The sequence below is a fragment of the Castanea sativa genome, chromosome 7 (assembly GCF_040712315.1).
Source record: "Castanea sativa cultivar Marrone di Chiusa Pesio chromosome 7, ASM4071231v1".
Lineage (NCBI taxonomy): Eukaryota > Viridiplantae > Streptophyta > Magnoliopsida > Fagales > Fagaceae > Castanea > Castanea sativa.
The window spans coordinates 40,535,986-40,552,797 of NC_134019.1; the positions used below are offsets into that span (position 1 = coordinate 40,535,986).

General features: G+C 35.5%; 2 protein-coding genes across 3 annotated transcripts; both read left to right on the forward strand.

Moving 5' to 3' along the window:
- On the forward strand, window positions 1-6,685 carry LOC142643373 (putative amidase At4g34880). Its single transcript, XM_075817976.1, has 5 exons — window positions 1-561; window positions 1,538-1,749; window positions 4,735-4,974; window positions 5,327-5,522; window positions 6,200-6,685. Exons 1-5 carry the CDS (start codon window positions 4-6, stop codon window positions 6,578-6,580), a joined length of 1,587 nt encoding a protein of 528 aa, XP_075674091.1. The 5' UTR covers window positions 1-3; the 3' UTR covers window positions 6,581-6,685.
- A 3,717-nt stretch (window positions 6,686-10,402) lies between these two features.
- LOC142643374 (putative amidase At4g34880) lies at window positions 10,403-16,246 on the forward strand. Of its 2 annotated transcripts, none has more exons than XM_075817978.1 (6): window positions 10,403-10,676; window positions 10,834-11,324; window positions 12,055-12,266; window positions 13,368-13,610; window positions 13,839-14,031; window positions 14,542-16,246. In XM_075817978.1, exons 1-6 carry the CDS (start codon window positions 10,652-10,654, stop codon window positions 14,887-14,889), a joined length of 1,512 nt encoding a protein of 503 aa, XP_075674093.1. In that variant the 5' UTR covers window positions 10,403-10,651; the 3' UTR covers window positions 14,890-16,246. The 2 variants fall into 2 exon arrangements, with proteins under 2 accessions (XP_075674093.1, XP_075674092.1); XM_075817977.1 differs by having other exon boundaries at window positions 10,404-10,676; window positions 10,828-11,324.
- The last annotated feature ends 566 nt before the right edge of the window (window positions 16,247-16,812 follow it).

The window sequence follows — 16,812 nt, forward strand, 5'->3', positions numbered from 1 at the left end:
TCCATGGGCACCAAATATTCACCACTGAGCTTCCCTGTCTTCTCATCCCTGTTCCTGATTCTTCTAGCCACAACATCATCCATTACCCAAGCCATCAAGGTCGTTCATGGCTTCTCATCAATCGAAGAAGCCACAGTGCATGATATCCAGCTAGCTTTCAAGCAAAACCAACTCACCTCCAGGAAGCTCGTTGAGTTTTACCTTAAACAAATAAGCAGACTCAACCCAGTTCTTAAGGGTGTCCTAGAAGTGAACCCAGATGCACTGTACCAAGCTGATAAGGCTGACCATGAGCGCAAGCTTAAAGCACCTGGGTCACTCTCTCCATTGCACGGCATTCCCATTTTGCTCAAAGATAACATTGCAACCAAGGATAAGCTGAACACCACGGCTGGCTCATATGCATTGCTTGGCTCAGTTGTGCCACGCGATGCTGGTGTGGTAACAAAGTTGAGAAAAGCTGGGGCTATCATATTGGGGAAGGCCACTTTGAGCGAGTGGTGTCATTTTAGGACCTTTGAATCACCCAATGGCTGGAGCGCCAGAGGTGGCCAAGGCAAGGTGAGTGTTTTTGTGTTTGAATATTAGTTAAACGATTAAATTCATCATTTCCTAATAGTTTATACTTTTCGGACAAATTCATATTTTCTCACGATATTAAAGCAGGAGATCTTAAGTTGAATGTCACGTATTGGGTCACTTAGCTTGTGTCAAGTAAATGAATGAAATTTATGTTGGAAGAGAAATTGAGCAGGAGAGACTAACAATGCAACTTGCAAGTTTTTATTTTTTGCGACTTCACTTCAATACAAGATTTCAAGCAAAATTTTGCATGAATAAAAAATAACCATTTGATCAATATGATCTGAATTTTAGCTTTAATTTATACATATCCGAACAGATAATCCATTTTCTTCTTCTATTTCTTGTCTCAGTGCAAGCACATCAGATGTTTGATTAAATATCAGACACGATATGTGGGCTGAATGAGAGGGCTAAGTCTCATGATTTTGAGAGAAGAGAGGAGTTGTAGTATACTTAGAGTTGGAAAACACATTTTAAATTGCTACATCTCTTCCTATTTTGTTGTTGGAAGATTTTTCTGTCTAGGTAAACTTGATCTTGTACTCTGATTTAATACACAGTACATAGATACATTCACTTTTTTTTAATTTTTTTTTTATTTATTGACATTTTTTTGCCTTGAGTCCATCTTAGTAAGAAGCACAGACACGGAAATGACACAATATGGGTGGGGGATACCGGATATGGATATGACATTTAACTAATTAGTTAATTAATATCTCTGGTCTTATTTGATTTATTCATAGACATTTTTTCTTGTACATTTTCCAGAAATTGGACAGAGAAATTGGGTCTACCCAACTGTTGCGAAAGCCCTTTTTTCCTTTTTAGTCAATTTTGTTATATCTAGTTGATTTTAATTACAGTACCAAATTCTACTTGATCATTCTATAAATGGAGGGAAAACAAATTGGCCTTAAGTTCCATAAGACTGTTTTGCTATGTTGTGCAGAGTCCTTATACAATGGGAGATCCTTGTGGGTCAAGTAGTGGACCAGCAATATCAGTAGCAGCAAATATGGCAGCAGTGTCACTGGGAACCGAGACTGATGCCTCTATTTTATGTCCGTCCAGTTATAACTTGGTAGTGGGCATCAAACCAACTGTTGGTCTCACTAGTCGAGCTGGAGTCATTTCAGTCTCGCCAAGACAAGATAGTGTGGGGTAGGTTTTCTCCCTCACTTTTTTCCTTGAACTGAGAAAGTTTTACTCAACATAAGAGACTAACAGCATTCATTATTTCCACCTCCAAAATCTAATGGAACCTAGCCCACAAAAGAATGCACATGAGTAGCTCTGTTAGCATCCATGTGGACCCATCCAAAATTACAGCTTACAAAAACTTCAGCTACAAAGCTCAATGAAGAGTCTTGTTGTTAAACTTCAAGAAAGCAAGAAAAGCTTCTGTGTATTAATGGCAAAAACAGAGAGAAAGAGAGAGTGAAAAACTGAGAATTATATTGCAACACTAACTGAATAATACAAAGAGTAATGCTCTCTCTATATAGAGCCAGAAATAAGCTTAAAGCCTAATCTAACAAACTAACAATAATTCCGTAACGATAGGAGCTAGTTACATTGAATTTACACATGTGATTAATGTGCAATTTACAGGAAAAATATCTAACTCCCATAGCTCTGAGCAACACGGGGAAAAGAAGAAGATGATCCCAAAAATATCTGCCCTCACTGAAACAGTGTCATTTAACAAAACATCACCGTATTCATTAAAAAATATACAGTGCCATTTTGTGTAAAATTATGACTGTTGGAAAACTAGTCATTATCTTCTGTTTCTTCTACCATGCTTCTATTAAAACTGGCATCTTCTAGTGGAAACTCTATGGTTAAAATCCCCTCTCCCCAACTATGAATTATTTAAAATAAAAATAAAAAAACTAAAGTCACATTATCAAACACAATTTCCCAATAGGAGGGCTGCCTTGGACATTTAATGGACTCCACGCGATATACAACCCCCTTCTACTACAACTTGAGAATAGTTTAGAGCTTTGGCAAAATTCTTAGACCACATACAACCTCAGCTATTGCTATAATTGGATCCATGGTAGTGGTTTTAAAGGTTGCCTCTCTAAGCTTCCCTGCACTATCTCTGGCAATCACTACTGGAAAGAAGTAGTTCTTGACTATTGCTACGTCACAATTTACGTTTATTTCGTATTTTTTTAGTTTAAGCCACCGCACATGTTTGTTTATCTTGACTAATGCATCTCTACTGCCTTGCAATTTTTCCTTGAAACCTCCATGTTGTCAAAAGATTTCTCCGGGTGCACCATTTGGCTTTTTGCCCACCAGATTTTGTCAAAAGTTACAGCTGCGAACAAAACAAAAGAGTTTCTGCTCTCACTGTCCCCAATTGGATAAAATTAGGTTCTAGGAGGGCAGATATAAGTTGCCCAACATCAGTAGCTTGTATATTCTCTACTTCATTACCGTGTACAGATCATAAGAATTTCAATCCATGTCCAAAATGTTTTGAAATTGCAATGTCAAAATGGTGAAACAACAGTTTCAAGTTTTGTAATTTCAATTTATGATATCTTCTAAGCCTTGCCAGTTAACTGTTGGAGATGCCTAGTCAAATTCTAAGTATGTTATATAACTCTAGTCTAGTTATAATCCCAATCTTAAAAATTTACTTAGTGCAAACAGTGTTGGAATTATACTTAAAAAGTAATAATTCAAGAGAAACACGTATAATACATCTATCAATTAACAATTATATCATGTGCATATGTAATAAAAGTCAACAATAAAATGGGAGAAATATACATACTAGGTTAATGTTATTCAAGGACTTTACAAGCAATCAGGATGCTCTTCCCAGCTAGTCAGGATTAACAAGAGCTTTATTTTCTCTTTTCACACCCCCTTGCAAGTGTGGCCTTGACAATATTTATAATATTCAGAAAGGACATGACCAGCCATAAAATCCTTCCTATTGTAATAACACTTCATGTAACAAATATGTTACATTTGTTAATAAACAACTTTATTAATTAAATTTATTAATGAAGAAATTCATTAATGTGTTATTACTTTTGTAACTCCATGCTAATACATGGATTCATCTATCATTCATATCCAGAACTACTATATTGACAACACCTTTAATAGGAGTTCAAGTTACTGGTAATGAAACGATAAATTTATTAAAGCCAACACTCAACGTGCATGAATCTCATTATGGAAGGACTTCCGAGATTATTATGCACTAACCATCGAAAGACTAGTCCTTAATGTCTTCCATAATCTGAGCAATTTTAACCTGCACCTCCTTTCCATCATGGTCCAACAATGTACCTATCAAAATATGCTACATCATGATGGATATAGTCAAGTCAAGGACTACAATAAATGCATTCATAATCTTAGTCTACTAAACCAAGTAGACCTATTTCAAGATATCAATATCTTACATCATATAAGTATTGCATAATTTCATAAGAGACTGAATATTTATTTGTTAATAATAAAGGCATCATATATAATATGTTGGGCCACATTATTCTAACAAACAGAATAATCCCAATCATATGTGGAGCACAAACCACGTAATCTTAATCCTATTTGTAGTGAAAAACATTTTTTGTCTACATTAGTTTATAGTTAGTTTAAGATTTAGACTGCTATAATACCCTTCATGGATTTTTGTAATGCACAAAGCTTAATAGAAAAAAATTAGCCATCAAGAGCTTTCAGATACAAATGTAGACATCCACGTTAATTCTATCTCTTTCTTTTCACATATTCTTCCAAATTTATTCCCTATAACGGCAGAATCAAGGTTCTCTCTCACCACTATTGTTAGAACATTGCAGAATCAAAGATCTCTCCCATCACTATTGTTAGCACATTTGCACTATGTTGAGCATTCAAACCTCAAGCATAACAATCATCTTGCCTTCCTTTCAACTTGTCATATGTGCTTCATTTAATGCAGTCCTAATTGGTCCGTCTCCTTTATTTTCTTCTTTATATTTTATTATGTACTTTATCATGATATCATAACTATGTCATACATTTTTTAACCTAATTCCAGAGTGATGTCTTATTTTGTCGAATATTAACCCAACTTTTGTCAACAAGCATCATTAAATAGGTCATGACTTTATTAGGATGGAACAGGCCCATTTGTAGAACAGTAGCAGATGCTGTTTACGTTCTTGATGCCATTGTAGGCATTGACCACTATGACAATGCAACAATTGAAATATCACGGCACATTCCAAAAGGTGGCTATGCACAATTTCTTAAGGCTGATGGACTCCGAGCAAAGAGAGTAGGGATAGTGAGGGATCCCTTCTACAATTTTGGGAATGATACTATTGCCGCTCAAACTGTTGAGCAACATCTTAAAACACTAAGGTAACAAAACATGATCCCATGTATTACCTTAAATGCTGTAAAAATACTAAAGTTGCTACAAATTTTAATGCAAAATGTTTACCAAGTAACATGAGAATGAATTTGATTAGTACTACATCAAAAACATAATAAGGTAATGCATTTGATTAGTACTAATCAAATTCATTCTCACGTTACTTGGTAAACATTTTGCAATAAAATTTGTAGCAACTTTAGTATTTTTTCAGCATTTAAAGTAATACGTGGGATCATGTTTTAAAAATTGATGCATCAAGTTTCTAAGGCTTTTGTTATTAAATTCGTAATAACTGGCCCATTAAAAAATTGATACAAATACTTCATGCAAATTCAGGAAACAAGGCACAATTCTGGTAGACAATTTGGAAATAGCCAATATTGACGAAATCTATAGCCCCACGAGCGGTGAAGGAACTGTATTGGCAACTGAGTTTAAAATATCCATCAATGCATATCTAGATGAGCTGGTGACTTCCCCGGTCCGTTCTTTAGCTGATTTGATTGACTTCAACAAGAAAAACTCAAAATTGGTGAGTATAATAAAGTTAGGTTCTTTTGATTTATGTGATGTCCTACATTCATACTTAAGATTGACACAAATAATTGAGCAATGCCAAGGATATAAATTTTTTCACAACTTGTTAGAGTATTCGCATTAGTTTGCCTAAAAGTTTCCGTCTATTTTGACATAAGAAGCTACTTTTTTTATTTTACACAATAATTTTTCAAAATCACCCTCTTCTTCTTGCGTTTGATGATTCATATGGATTTATATATGGGTTTATGAGTTTGAGATCTATATTTGAGGATTTGTAAATGGGTTTGATGATTTTGAGATCTATATTTGATGAATTTTATGATTAGTATGGATTTGATCAATTTGCAAAGCATTTTGCTAGGATTAAAGTTGAAATAGAGACAGAAGAGAGTAAGAGGGAAGGTTTGGGGCTTAAATGTGTAAATTTCATATCTTTTTCTATTATACATCAACCAATGCGAATGCTCTTAAAGAGGTTGTGATTTGAGCAACATTACTTTTACATAAACTTATCACTAAGTACAAACTTTACTATTATTATAAGCAATCGCGTTAGGCTGCATCAACAATTATGGAAAAAATTGTGAACATTTTTGCATAAACCTATTGTTACTAAAAATTAAATTCAATGATGACCAATTATTGAATATTCCATGAATGCCAATACAGGAGAAGTTAGAATATGGACAAGACCAGTTTGTAAAAGCTGAAGCAACAAATGGAATTGGAAATGCAGAGAAGGCTGCGTTGGCAAATTTAGCAGAACTGACTAGAGAAGGTTTTGTGGAGTTGATGACAAAGAATAAGCTAGATGCAATAGTGACTCCCGGTGTTAGTGTTTCTACTATCCTTGCAATCGGGGGTTTCCCAGGAGTAATTGTCCCTGCAGGATATGACTCTAAAGGGAAACCATTTGGCTCATGCTTTGGAGGACTAAAGGGTTCAGAGCCTAAGCTGATTGAGATCGCATATGGCTTTGAGCAAGCAACAAAGATCAGGAAGCCTCCTAAATTTATTTTTAAAGGCTCTATTGCATCATTACAATCATGAAAAAAGATTTGTATGGAAGCTAATAGCAATATATATGCTGCAAAAATAAAAATAATTGTAGCCTTAACTTCACTTACTTTTTTCTTTTCTTTTCTTTTATTTTCTTTTTTTTTTTTTTTTTTGACAGAAGTGCAAATTATACCTTCTATATTTAGCTCAATTTCAATTTACATCCCTAAATTTTGAAATTAAAAAAAATATATATATAGGCGTCCTTTTTAATTGTCAAAAGACTCAAAACTAGTTTGTATTTTGTGCACGCCAACAAAAAAAAGTTTTAATTTTGTGTTTCCTTTTTCTTCTTTTTTTTTTTTTCCCCTATTTTATTTGCTTTTTTTCTTTTTCTTTTTTTAATCCTTTTTCCCTTTTTTTCTCTCCAATTGCCACCAAATGGTCCCCTCTCCAATAATTGCCTCAACAACAATGCACAACCATTGAACTAAACCTTGAAGCAACCAATCTCTGCAACCTACTTGTCACAAAATCGACCTACATTCATGCCACTGGCTAATCTATTTATGGCCAATTTGGATGGAGGAGGAGTGAGGGAGAGTAGAGTAAAGAAGAGTAGAGTTTCTACTCCCCTCCCTCTTCCTCCATCCAAATTGGTCATTAGAAACAATTTCTACAATCCCAATCTTTATCAGATCACCATCACACCTTCAACCAACTTTCAAGCCTCAATAACAAAAACCCATTTTCAGCTTTTATGCCTCAATAATAATAGAACAAACATCACACCATCACAAATGAACCCATATTTATGCTTTGAAGCCTACGTAACAAAATCGATTTCGAAAAAACCAAATCATAGCACCTAACTCCTTTAAGCTGAATATGTAATCAAAATAAATATCGTAGTTTAAAAAATGGAACATAAATATCATAGTTTAAAAACACCATAGCATCGTCTTTACTTTTTCATTTCAATCCTTTAAATTACATCTATTGCCAATATACTCCCTCCATATATATGTATGTATGATTCCATTAAATACCATATATGATATATAGCATAATTTGCTATGGGTTAGGTTGCGTTACAGAGGACGACAGAGAGTGAAAGGCAGTCTAGGACATGCCTCATTTTGAAAAGTGACATGGACATTTTTGTACATTTGGGTATAACTAATACATGCTTCAAAAATCCTCCAATTTACAGCAATGAAATATTTTGTAATTTTTTTTTAGTCGAATGAATAATTTCACCAACAAAAATGTATTAAGCTTTTTTTTTTTGAGAAGATATTAAGCCTTAAACATTAAAAATGCGTTGTATTGAAATATGTTGAACCCTTAAGTTAAGCAGCATAATTGGAAAACAAAGTAACTTGTTTAAATTAAGAAACATATATTTGCTAAAGATTATGAGGGGCAAATTGAACTAATTTGAAGATATAAAGGAAGATTAAAAAGAAAACAAGTGAAAATGTTATGAAATATTTTAAAGAAAATCAAGAATTCATTATCTCTCACAATCTTGAAATACAATCAAAGCCCAAACTTTATAAGAAGTCTGCTTCGTTCTATGTTAAACCTTATGATCTCTGATTCACATAGGATTGTGATGAACCTTAATTTATCTGGAATCATGTTCAACTCCTAAAATCTTTAATTTCCAAATAGCAGAGAATGAGCTTCCTACACCTCTACTCTTCTAAGAGTGAGTTTGGTTCAGCTTTTTGAAAAAGTGACGATTTCAAAAACTGTGGTATGAAACAAGGCTTTTTTATAAAGCCAAGCATATGTATATATAAGAAAGTTTATTCCATACTTAAATCAATTGCTTAATAATAATAATAATAATAATAATAATAATAAGAAAGTTTATTATTATTATTATTATTGGTATTGTAAGGTCATAATTTGAGCCCAAACCCAACAATGTGAAGGGGCAGACCCAAAAAACCCAATACAATGAAATTTGTAAAGAGTAGGCTTGAAATCTAGGTTCTAGGGATGTTGGATATCAAAAATGATGGGCTAGATTGCCAAGTCACATGTAATGAACTGTTTATGTAATAAAATTTCTCGGACGTAAGTTGAGGACAATTTGTATCATCTTTTCTTCTTCCACAAATAAATTACAATGAAGGGTGGTGGTGTGTACAGTGTTTTTTCTCTTCTTTCTTCGATCCCCCTCTTGAATGCCTCTCTTTTTCTTTTATATCACCCTTCTTCTTTCATCCATCCTCTACGTATGGATCAGATCATTGATCAAGGTACTTGTCTTATTCACCGCCCTCTTGAAGTCTTCAAACAATAGCTGTAAGGCTGATCACCACTGGTCAAATGTCATTTCCTCATTAATACGGCCAGAGAGGTAGGTGCAGAGTCTTTAATGCAGTGGTAGCAGCTTTCTCTCAGATATTTCTCATTCGTTCTTCCTCTCTATGCCCTTGCAGAACACATCTTCATCTACAGGACTTTCTAGAATATCATTCTTATCACCATGCGCGTACCATTTGACCTTCTCTTTACTTAGCCGAGGAGTTTCCCCTCCTCAGACTATTTCCAACAGCCTCTTTCGCAACAATTTGCTTATGGGCTTTTAAGTTTGGTATCGTTACTACCACCAAACCCTCCTTGGACAAGTTAATATCGTTGGATCAAGCCCAAGGCCCAAGAACAAGCTCCGGACCTTTTGCCCTCACAAGTATTATTTTAATAATATTTGTACTAGTTTTTTTTAGTGTCATAATTATTTGTTATTACTATTAATGACTACTTACCAATATTAATTAAATCTCAAAAAAGATGATAAAATACATACCAATAAATCGGAGTTTAAATTGTATTACATGATGTTATTAAAAATAAAAAAGAAAACTACTAATTATTATCCCCTAATGGAATTAGCAATGGAATCACGAAAAATCACATCTCAAAGTTTGTTAAAAATCTTGTATTCTATTTATAACTGCTACTTTCTTCATTATTACCTTGTCTTCTAGGAATTGAGTCTTGATTGACACTCGTTTCACAAAGGACACAAGATTGAGGTAGAGGAAATTCTCTTTTAGACCGAATCATATCCAATAAGCAAGAAAATTTTAGATTGAGTAATCTCTCTAATGTTACCATTGGTTTAAGCAACTTCCTTACAAGTTCACAACATAATAAACTATAAAAATTTTTATTAATCTTTGGTTCCCTCCACTATTTCAAATGATAACGTAATAATAAAACAAATAAAAAATGATGTATCTTGTTGTTAACTAAGAAAGACATTATAATATTGTATATAATAACAATTGCTTGTTTGTATAATACTCTTCATATGCACCAATCATGTGAAGTGACACAAAATTGTCATTCACATGACATACAAAACTTTCTCATCATGTATATTATATTTGTTAACATTAATTAGGTGAGTATGAACTTCATTCTCTTCCCTATTTAATTAAGTGGTTCATTTTTTTATTAAAAAAAATGTGGCTCATTTTAGTAAGGTTTTAATAAGCTATAATTAAGGAGTGAAGTTAGATTTTTGTGTATATATAAGCCAGATAAAAGCCATAATTAACATAAATTTGAAGAAAAATAAAATTATGCATTATTAAGGCCTAATAAAAAATCGATTAATTCAAAACATATTATACCCTCTATCTTTGACTTATTTTCATTTTCATCACTATAATTCATTTAAATTACATTTGTCTCCAATGTACTCCTTCCATGTATATTATTCCATTAAATCCCATCAATGGCATAATTTGCTATTGGGTGGAGTTGCGTTGCAGAGGACGACTAAGAGTTAAGTATAACTAATACAAGCTTCAATATTGCACAAAAGTTATGTTTGGATGGAGAGAAAATAGAGGGACAGAATAAACATCCAAACATACCCTTAGGCTAAAAGCTAAAATCATTGATTATAGCCAGCTTAATGGCAGATCCTTGTAATTTGTAAAACCATTTAAGCCCACTTTCAACTCATTACCAAATGTACTAATCTTAGTTTAAAACACATTTTAAGGTAGTCAGGGTTGTTCATTGTCCACAGTCCACACCACACCCATCATTCTAACTACTCAAGAAAAACTTTCCCATCTTACTTTTGTTCTCATGGAGGGTTGTTCCTGTTCATCAGGTGTGTCAATTTTTGCATATGCTAGTGATTCATAAGAGTTTAGTAGATGCTTTTGTTATGTTAATCTTAGTTCTAGTTTTTTTCATCAATATTATTATTCACCACTGATAATAATTAGCTTCTCTATATATATTCTCATCCCTGCTCCTAGCCTCAGCATCATCCAGTGCCCAAGCTATCGAAGTCGAAGGCCTAGGCTTCTCGTCAATCAGGGAAGCCACAGTGCATGATATCCAGCTCGCTTTCAAGCAAAACCAACTCACCTCCAGGGAACTCGTTGAGTTTTACCTTAAAGAAATAGAGAGACTCAACCCGGTTCTTAAGGGTGTCTTAGAAGTGAACCCAGATGCACTGGACCTAGCTGATCAGGCTGACCACGAGCGCAATGCCAAGGCACCTGGGTCACTCTCTATGTTGCATGGCGTTCCTATTTTGGTCAAAGATAACATTGCAACCAAGGATAAGCTGAACACCACGGCTGGCTCATGTGCACTGCTCGGCTCAGTTGTGCCACGCGATGCTGGTGTGGTGACCAAGTTGAGAGAAGCTGGGGCTATCATATTGGGGAAAGCCAGCTTGAGCGAGTGGTCTCATTATAGGTCTCATGGAGTACCTAGTGGCTGGAACGCGAGAAATGGCCAGGGGAAGGTGAGTGTTGTAACATGAAGTCAAGCACATCAAGTGTTTGACTAAATGTCAGACCATGTGTGGGCTGAAAAAAAAAAAGTGCTCTCTCTCTCATGATTTTGAGAGGGGAGTTGTAGTGTATTTATAGTTGGAAAATACATTTTGGGTTGCTAGGCCTCTTCCTATTTTGTAGTTTATGAATCTAATGTAGAGATAATTTTGATCTTGCTATGTAGATGAACTTGATCTTCTTGTTATCTTGCCAAGACCCTTGTAGCTTAACTAACATCTCCTAATGTTTCTAACGAAAACATATAGGGTTCAATGCCCCCTTCCCCCATCGTAACTATCAAATTATCAAAACAGAAGATCTTCTTGTTATCTTGATCTTGGATTGCTCTTGTTTGAAGTTTCTCAGTATCCTCTGATCCAATACACATTACATACATCCACCTTTCTAACGTTTTTTTGGGATATGTTTGCCTCGAGTCCCTCTCACTAAGAATCATGGACATAGACGCAAATGCAATATGGTACATACATGCATGCATCTCCAGTGTTTCCAACATGAACACGTTGGGGATTTTGTAAATTTACATATAAAATAAGCTAACTTTCTAGCCACTTCTATCATGTACAAATTTACATATAAAATAAGCTAGATCAAAAAGAAAAACAAGCATGTCTCCTTGTACAAATAATTAAGTTTGGCCTAAGAAGTTCCATAAGACTGTTTTGCTATGGCTTGCAGAATCCTTATACAATGGGAGATCCTTGTGGGTCAAGTAGTGGACCAGCAATATCAGTAGCAGCAAATATGGCAGCAGTGTCACTAGGGACCGAGACTGATGGCTCTATTTTATGTCCATGTAGTTGTAACTTGGTAGTGGGCATCAAACCAACAGTCGGTCTCACTAGTCGAGCTGGAGTCATACCAATCTCACAAAGACAAGATACCGTGGGGTAGGCTCTCTCTCTCTCTCTGCTTGAACAGGGGAAATTTTAAGACTTATACGACTCATCCTGACCAGGTACCTTCCACCTCCAATAACTCTGGAGGGGAAATGGAATACAGCCCATAAAAATTGTCTTCTCATAACATATCATATTTGAGAAAGATGTTTATGAGGTTGTTAGGGAATAAATTAGGATGAGCTTGCAAAGTGGCTAACAGCAATGTGAGAGAGAACCTTGATGCTGTCCATTACAGGGAATAGATTAGGAAGAACCTACAGAGTGAAAAAGAAAGAGACCAAACACAAAGAATAAACGTGGATATCTACATCCATAGTGTAAAGCCCTTGATGGCTACATCTTTTCTATTAAAGCTGTGTATTACAATAAATCCAATGAAAAGTATTGTAGCAGTCTAAATCTTAGACCAACCATAAACTAACAAAGGGTTACAATATTTCCACTATAAGTAGGATTAGGATTACATTGTTTTTGCTCCAAGTAAGATCGGATTACTTTGTTTACAATGAATCTATACTAGAGTTATATAGCTATGGCATACTTAGGACTGGACTAGGCATCTCTAACCGTTAACATGGCAAGGCTTAGAAGATATCATAAAATTGAAATTATGAAACTTGTAAATGTTATTTGACCCTTTCACATTGCAATTCAAAAAAAGTTTGACATGAATTGAAATTCTTATAATATGTACATGGTAACAAAATAGAGAAAGCTAATGATGTTAGGCAACTTATATCTGTCCTCCTAGAATGTTTTTTATCTTATTTATTTGTTTTTAATTTAGGGACAGCGAGAGCAGAAACCTTTTTATTTTGTTTGCAGCTATAACTTTTTGACAAAATCTGGTGGCATAAGAAACAAATGGTGCACTTGGAGAAATCTTTTGACAGCATGGAGGTTTTAAGGAAATGTGCTACGAAATAGAGATGCATTGGAAATACTAAACCAAGTTAAATTAGGAATTTGAGACAATTTATAACAATATCAGATTATGTTTGATTTTTTCTAATTTTTACACAAATTTTGCTAACGTGCATCATCATAGTATTGCACGAAATTGGTAGTAACTTTATTTGAATGGAACAGACCCATATGTAGAACAGTAGCAGATGCCGTCCATGTTCTTGATGCCATTGTTGGCATTGACCATAATGACAATGCATCAATTGAAACATCACAGTACATTCCAAAAGGTGGCTATGCACAATTTCTTAGGGCTGATGGGCTGCGAGGAATGAGACTGGGGATAGTGAGGGAAAACCCCGTGTACTATTTCAAAAATGATACTATTGCGAAACAAACCATTGAGCAACATTTCAACACACTAAGGTAACAAAACACTGATTCCATGTATTAGTTTCAATGCTCAATCAAATGTATTTAAAAAAAAAAAAAAAATATGCTAGAGTAACTACTAATTTTCGAGGAAATAATAATAATTTTTTAATTACTTTTTTATTTTATGTTTAAAATTTAACATATCAATTTGTAAGGTTTTTGTACAGTACTATCATTCTTTGAAAAATTGATACTAATACTTCATGCAAATTTATTTAGGGAACGAGGTGCGATTTTGGTAGACAATCTGAAAATAGCCAATCTTGACGAAATCTATTCATCGAGCAATGAAGAAACTGCATTGGTGGCTGAATTTAAAATATGCATTAATGCCTACCTAAAGGAGTTAGTGGATGCCCCTGTCCACTCCTTAACCGATTTGATTGCCTTCAACAAGGAAAACTCAGAATTGGTGAGTATGATAAACTTAGGTTGTCTTGATTATGTCCTACATTTATATATAAGGGTTTGTTTGGAATTTACTTATTTTGTTAAAATTAAAAACTTTTTGTTGAAAGTACTGTTGATAAAGTAAATGTTAGTTAAAATAGTATAGTGGGACTCATAAACAGTTCCAAAAAGTGCAGTAAAACCTATAAATAGTAGCAAAAATGAGCTGAATAATAAAATAAGATGACAAAAAATAAGTTAGCCAAACAAATACTAAGATTGACACAACTAACTGAGCAACACTAAGGGCTTGAGATTTTTCACAACTTGTTAAAATGGTAAGTTGTGATTGGAGCAACATAACCTTCACATAAACCTACCGCTGAGTATTAACTCTATTTTTGTTATATGCAATTACACTATATCACATCAACAATTATGAAAATATTTGTTAAATATTGTGTGATGAACTTATTGTTACTAAAACTCAATGACTGATCAATTATTAATTATTCCATGAGTGCCAAAACAGGAAAGGTTAGATTATGGACAAGACCTGTTTATAAAAGCTGAAGCAACAAATGGAATTGGAAATGCAGAGAAGGAGGCGTTGGCAAATTTAGAAAAACTAACTAGAGAAGGTTTTGTGGAGTTGATGACAAAGAACAAGCTAGATGCATTGGTGACTCCTGGTAATAGTGTTTCTTGTGTCCTTGCAATTGGGGGTTTCCCAGGAGTGATTGTCCCTGCTGGATATGACTCTAAAGGGAAACCATTTGGCTTATGCTTTGGAGGACTAAAGGGTTCAGAGCCAAAGCTGATTGAGATCGCCTATAGCTTTGAGCAAGCAACAAAGATCAGGAAGCCTCCCAAAGTTTAAACTTAAGGCTTTATTATACATAATTATAGCCTCTACTCTAATTTATATGATTTTTATTAATATCGAACGATCATGAAGCTAGATTTTTATGGATGCTAGTAGCAATATATGTGCTGTAAACATAAAAATAATATTAGACTTTATGTTTATTTAAACTTCACTTACGTGGATTTCTAGGTGCTCTCGTGCCTGTGCGCATGTAGAAGCAGTGTGTAGTCTTGCAGCCACTTGCAAGAGATAGTGTGCCCCCCTGGGTGAGGGCGTGTGGTAATCCTCTCTCCCTGAGAGGAGTTCTCCTTTCTCAGTAGAGTGGATTAGATTTAAGTGGTGGAATAGGATGGTAGACAAGCTTGAAAGGCTCTGGAGTAAACTGTCATTTACGGAGGAAGAGGATGAGGGAATTGAGCTTGATTTCAACTGTACCAGGGCAGCAAGGGAGATAGGGAAGAATTGTGTGTTAATGAAGATCTTAGCTCACAAAAGTATAAGCACCGAGGCACTTAGAAAAAAAATTAGAATGCTCTGGAAGACAAATAAGGGTGTTTAGATATCTAAGGTTGATGAGGATTTATATTTAGTGGAATTTGGGGATGGTAGGGATAAGAAAAAAGTTTTGGACATGTGTCCATGGAGTTATGAAAAGCAGTTGGTTCTACTCCAAGAGTTCGACGGAAAACTTACCCCAAAGGAGATAGAGATTAGGTGAGCACCATTTTGGGTCCAAATTTTCAACCTTCCCCTGAACTGTAGAACGAAGGAGATAGGACGAGCAATTTGTGCCTAGTTGGGTGAGGTGATGGAAATAGATGTTCAGGAGTCTGGTGTTCATTGGGGAATGTGCCTGAGGGTGAAGGTGCGTTTAGATGTGACCAAGAAATTAGTCAGATGCAAAAAAATCATAGTGGAGGGGGAGGGGGGGTAATGCAGGTGGGTCAACTTCAAGTAGATTGCCTAAATTCCGCTACTGGTGTGGACTGCTAAACCATGCACTAAAAGAATGCCCAGAAAAAGGTGAAGAAAACAATAGAACAGAAGGGGAGGTGTTACAGTACGGTGCATGGATGAGAAGCGACATCATAAGAAGATTTTCTTTTCGCAAGACCAAAACAAAATGGGCATGGGAAGAGAAGTGGACACAGATACAAACCGGCGGGACGCTAGAGTTGAATCGGAAAGGAGGAAGGTAACTCCTAGATTGAACGAGACCTTAGTGGGGGTTAGTGGGGCTCATGGCTTGAGACAGCCAAACATGGAGAAGATCCCGCTGACACAGCAAAAAGTAAAAGTTGGGGAAGATGTGATGGGGTCAGAGGTATTACACGAAAAAGGAGGGGTTGACGGGATGGCTGAATAGAAAGAAGAGAAGATGATGGTTTTGGAAGGGGATGCATCGGACCAAGCCAAATCTCAAAAAATAGAGTCAGAGAGCATGACGTGGGAAAAAGGTAATGATCAGAGGGAAAAAAGCTTCGGCTGATGAAACTTTGGCGCTAGCATCAGGCCTGAAAAACGGACCAGTAGGCCCAATTGGGTTGGAGACCGAATCAGGCCCTTTGGTCATGATTTATGAAGCGAATGGGTGGAGTGCAGAAAAAATGGGCCTAAATAGTAGGCACTGGAAACGCTTGGCCCGAGAGATTAAAAAAGAATCAAAATGTGAGGAAAAGGGGCCTAAAAGCTTGAAACAGTAGGGCCCAACCCCATTATGTGAATTAGATCCAAATGTGTTGGATGTAAAAAGCAGAAAAGAAGGCAGAAATGAAGGTAAACAAATAAGGCGTAGCTCTGATGAGGAAAAGAAGATGGTTGGCAGAGAGGCGATTGCTGCGAGGCAGCACTGCCGAGCCTCATGATGATCCTGGCATGGAATTGTCGAGGCATGGGGTCGGCCTTGGCAGTTCAGACTCTCGCCAATGAGGTGAG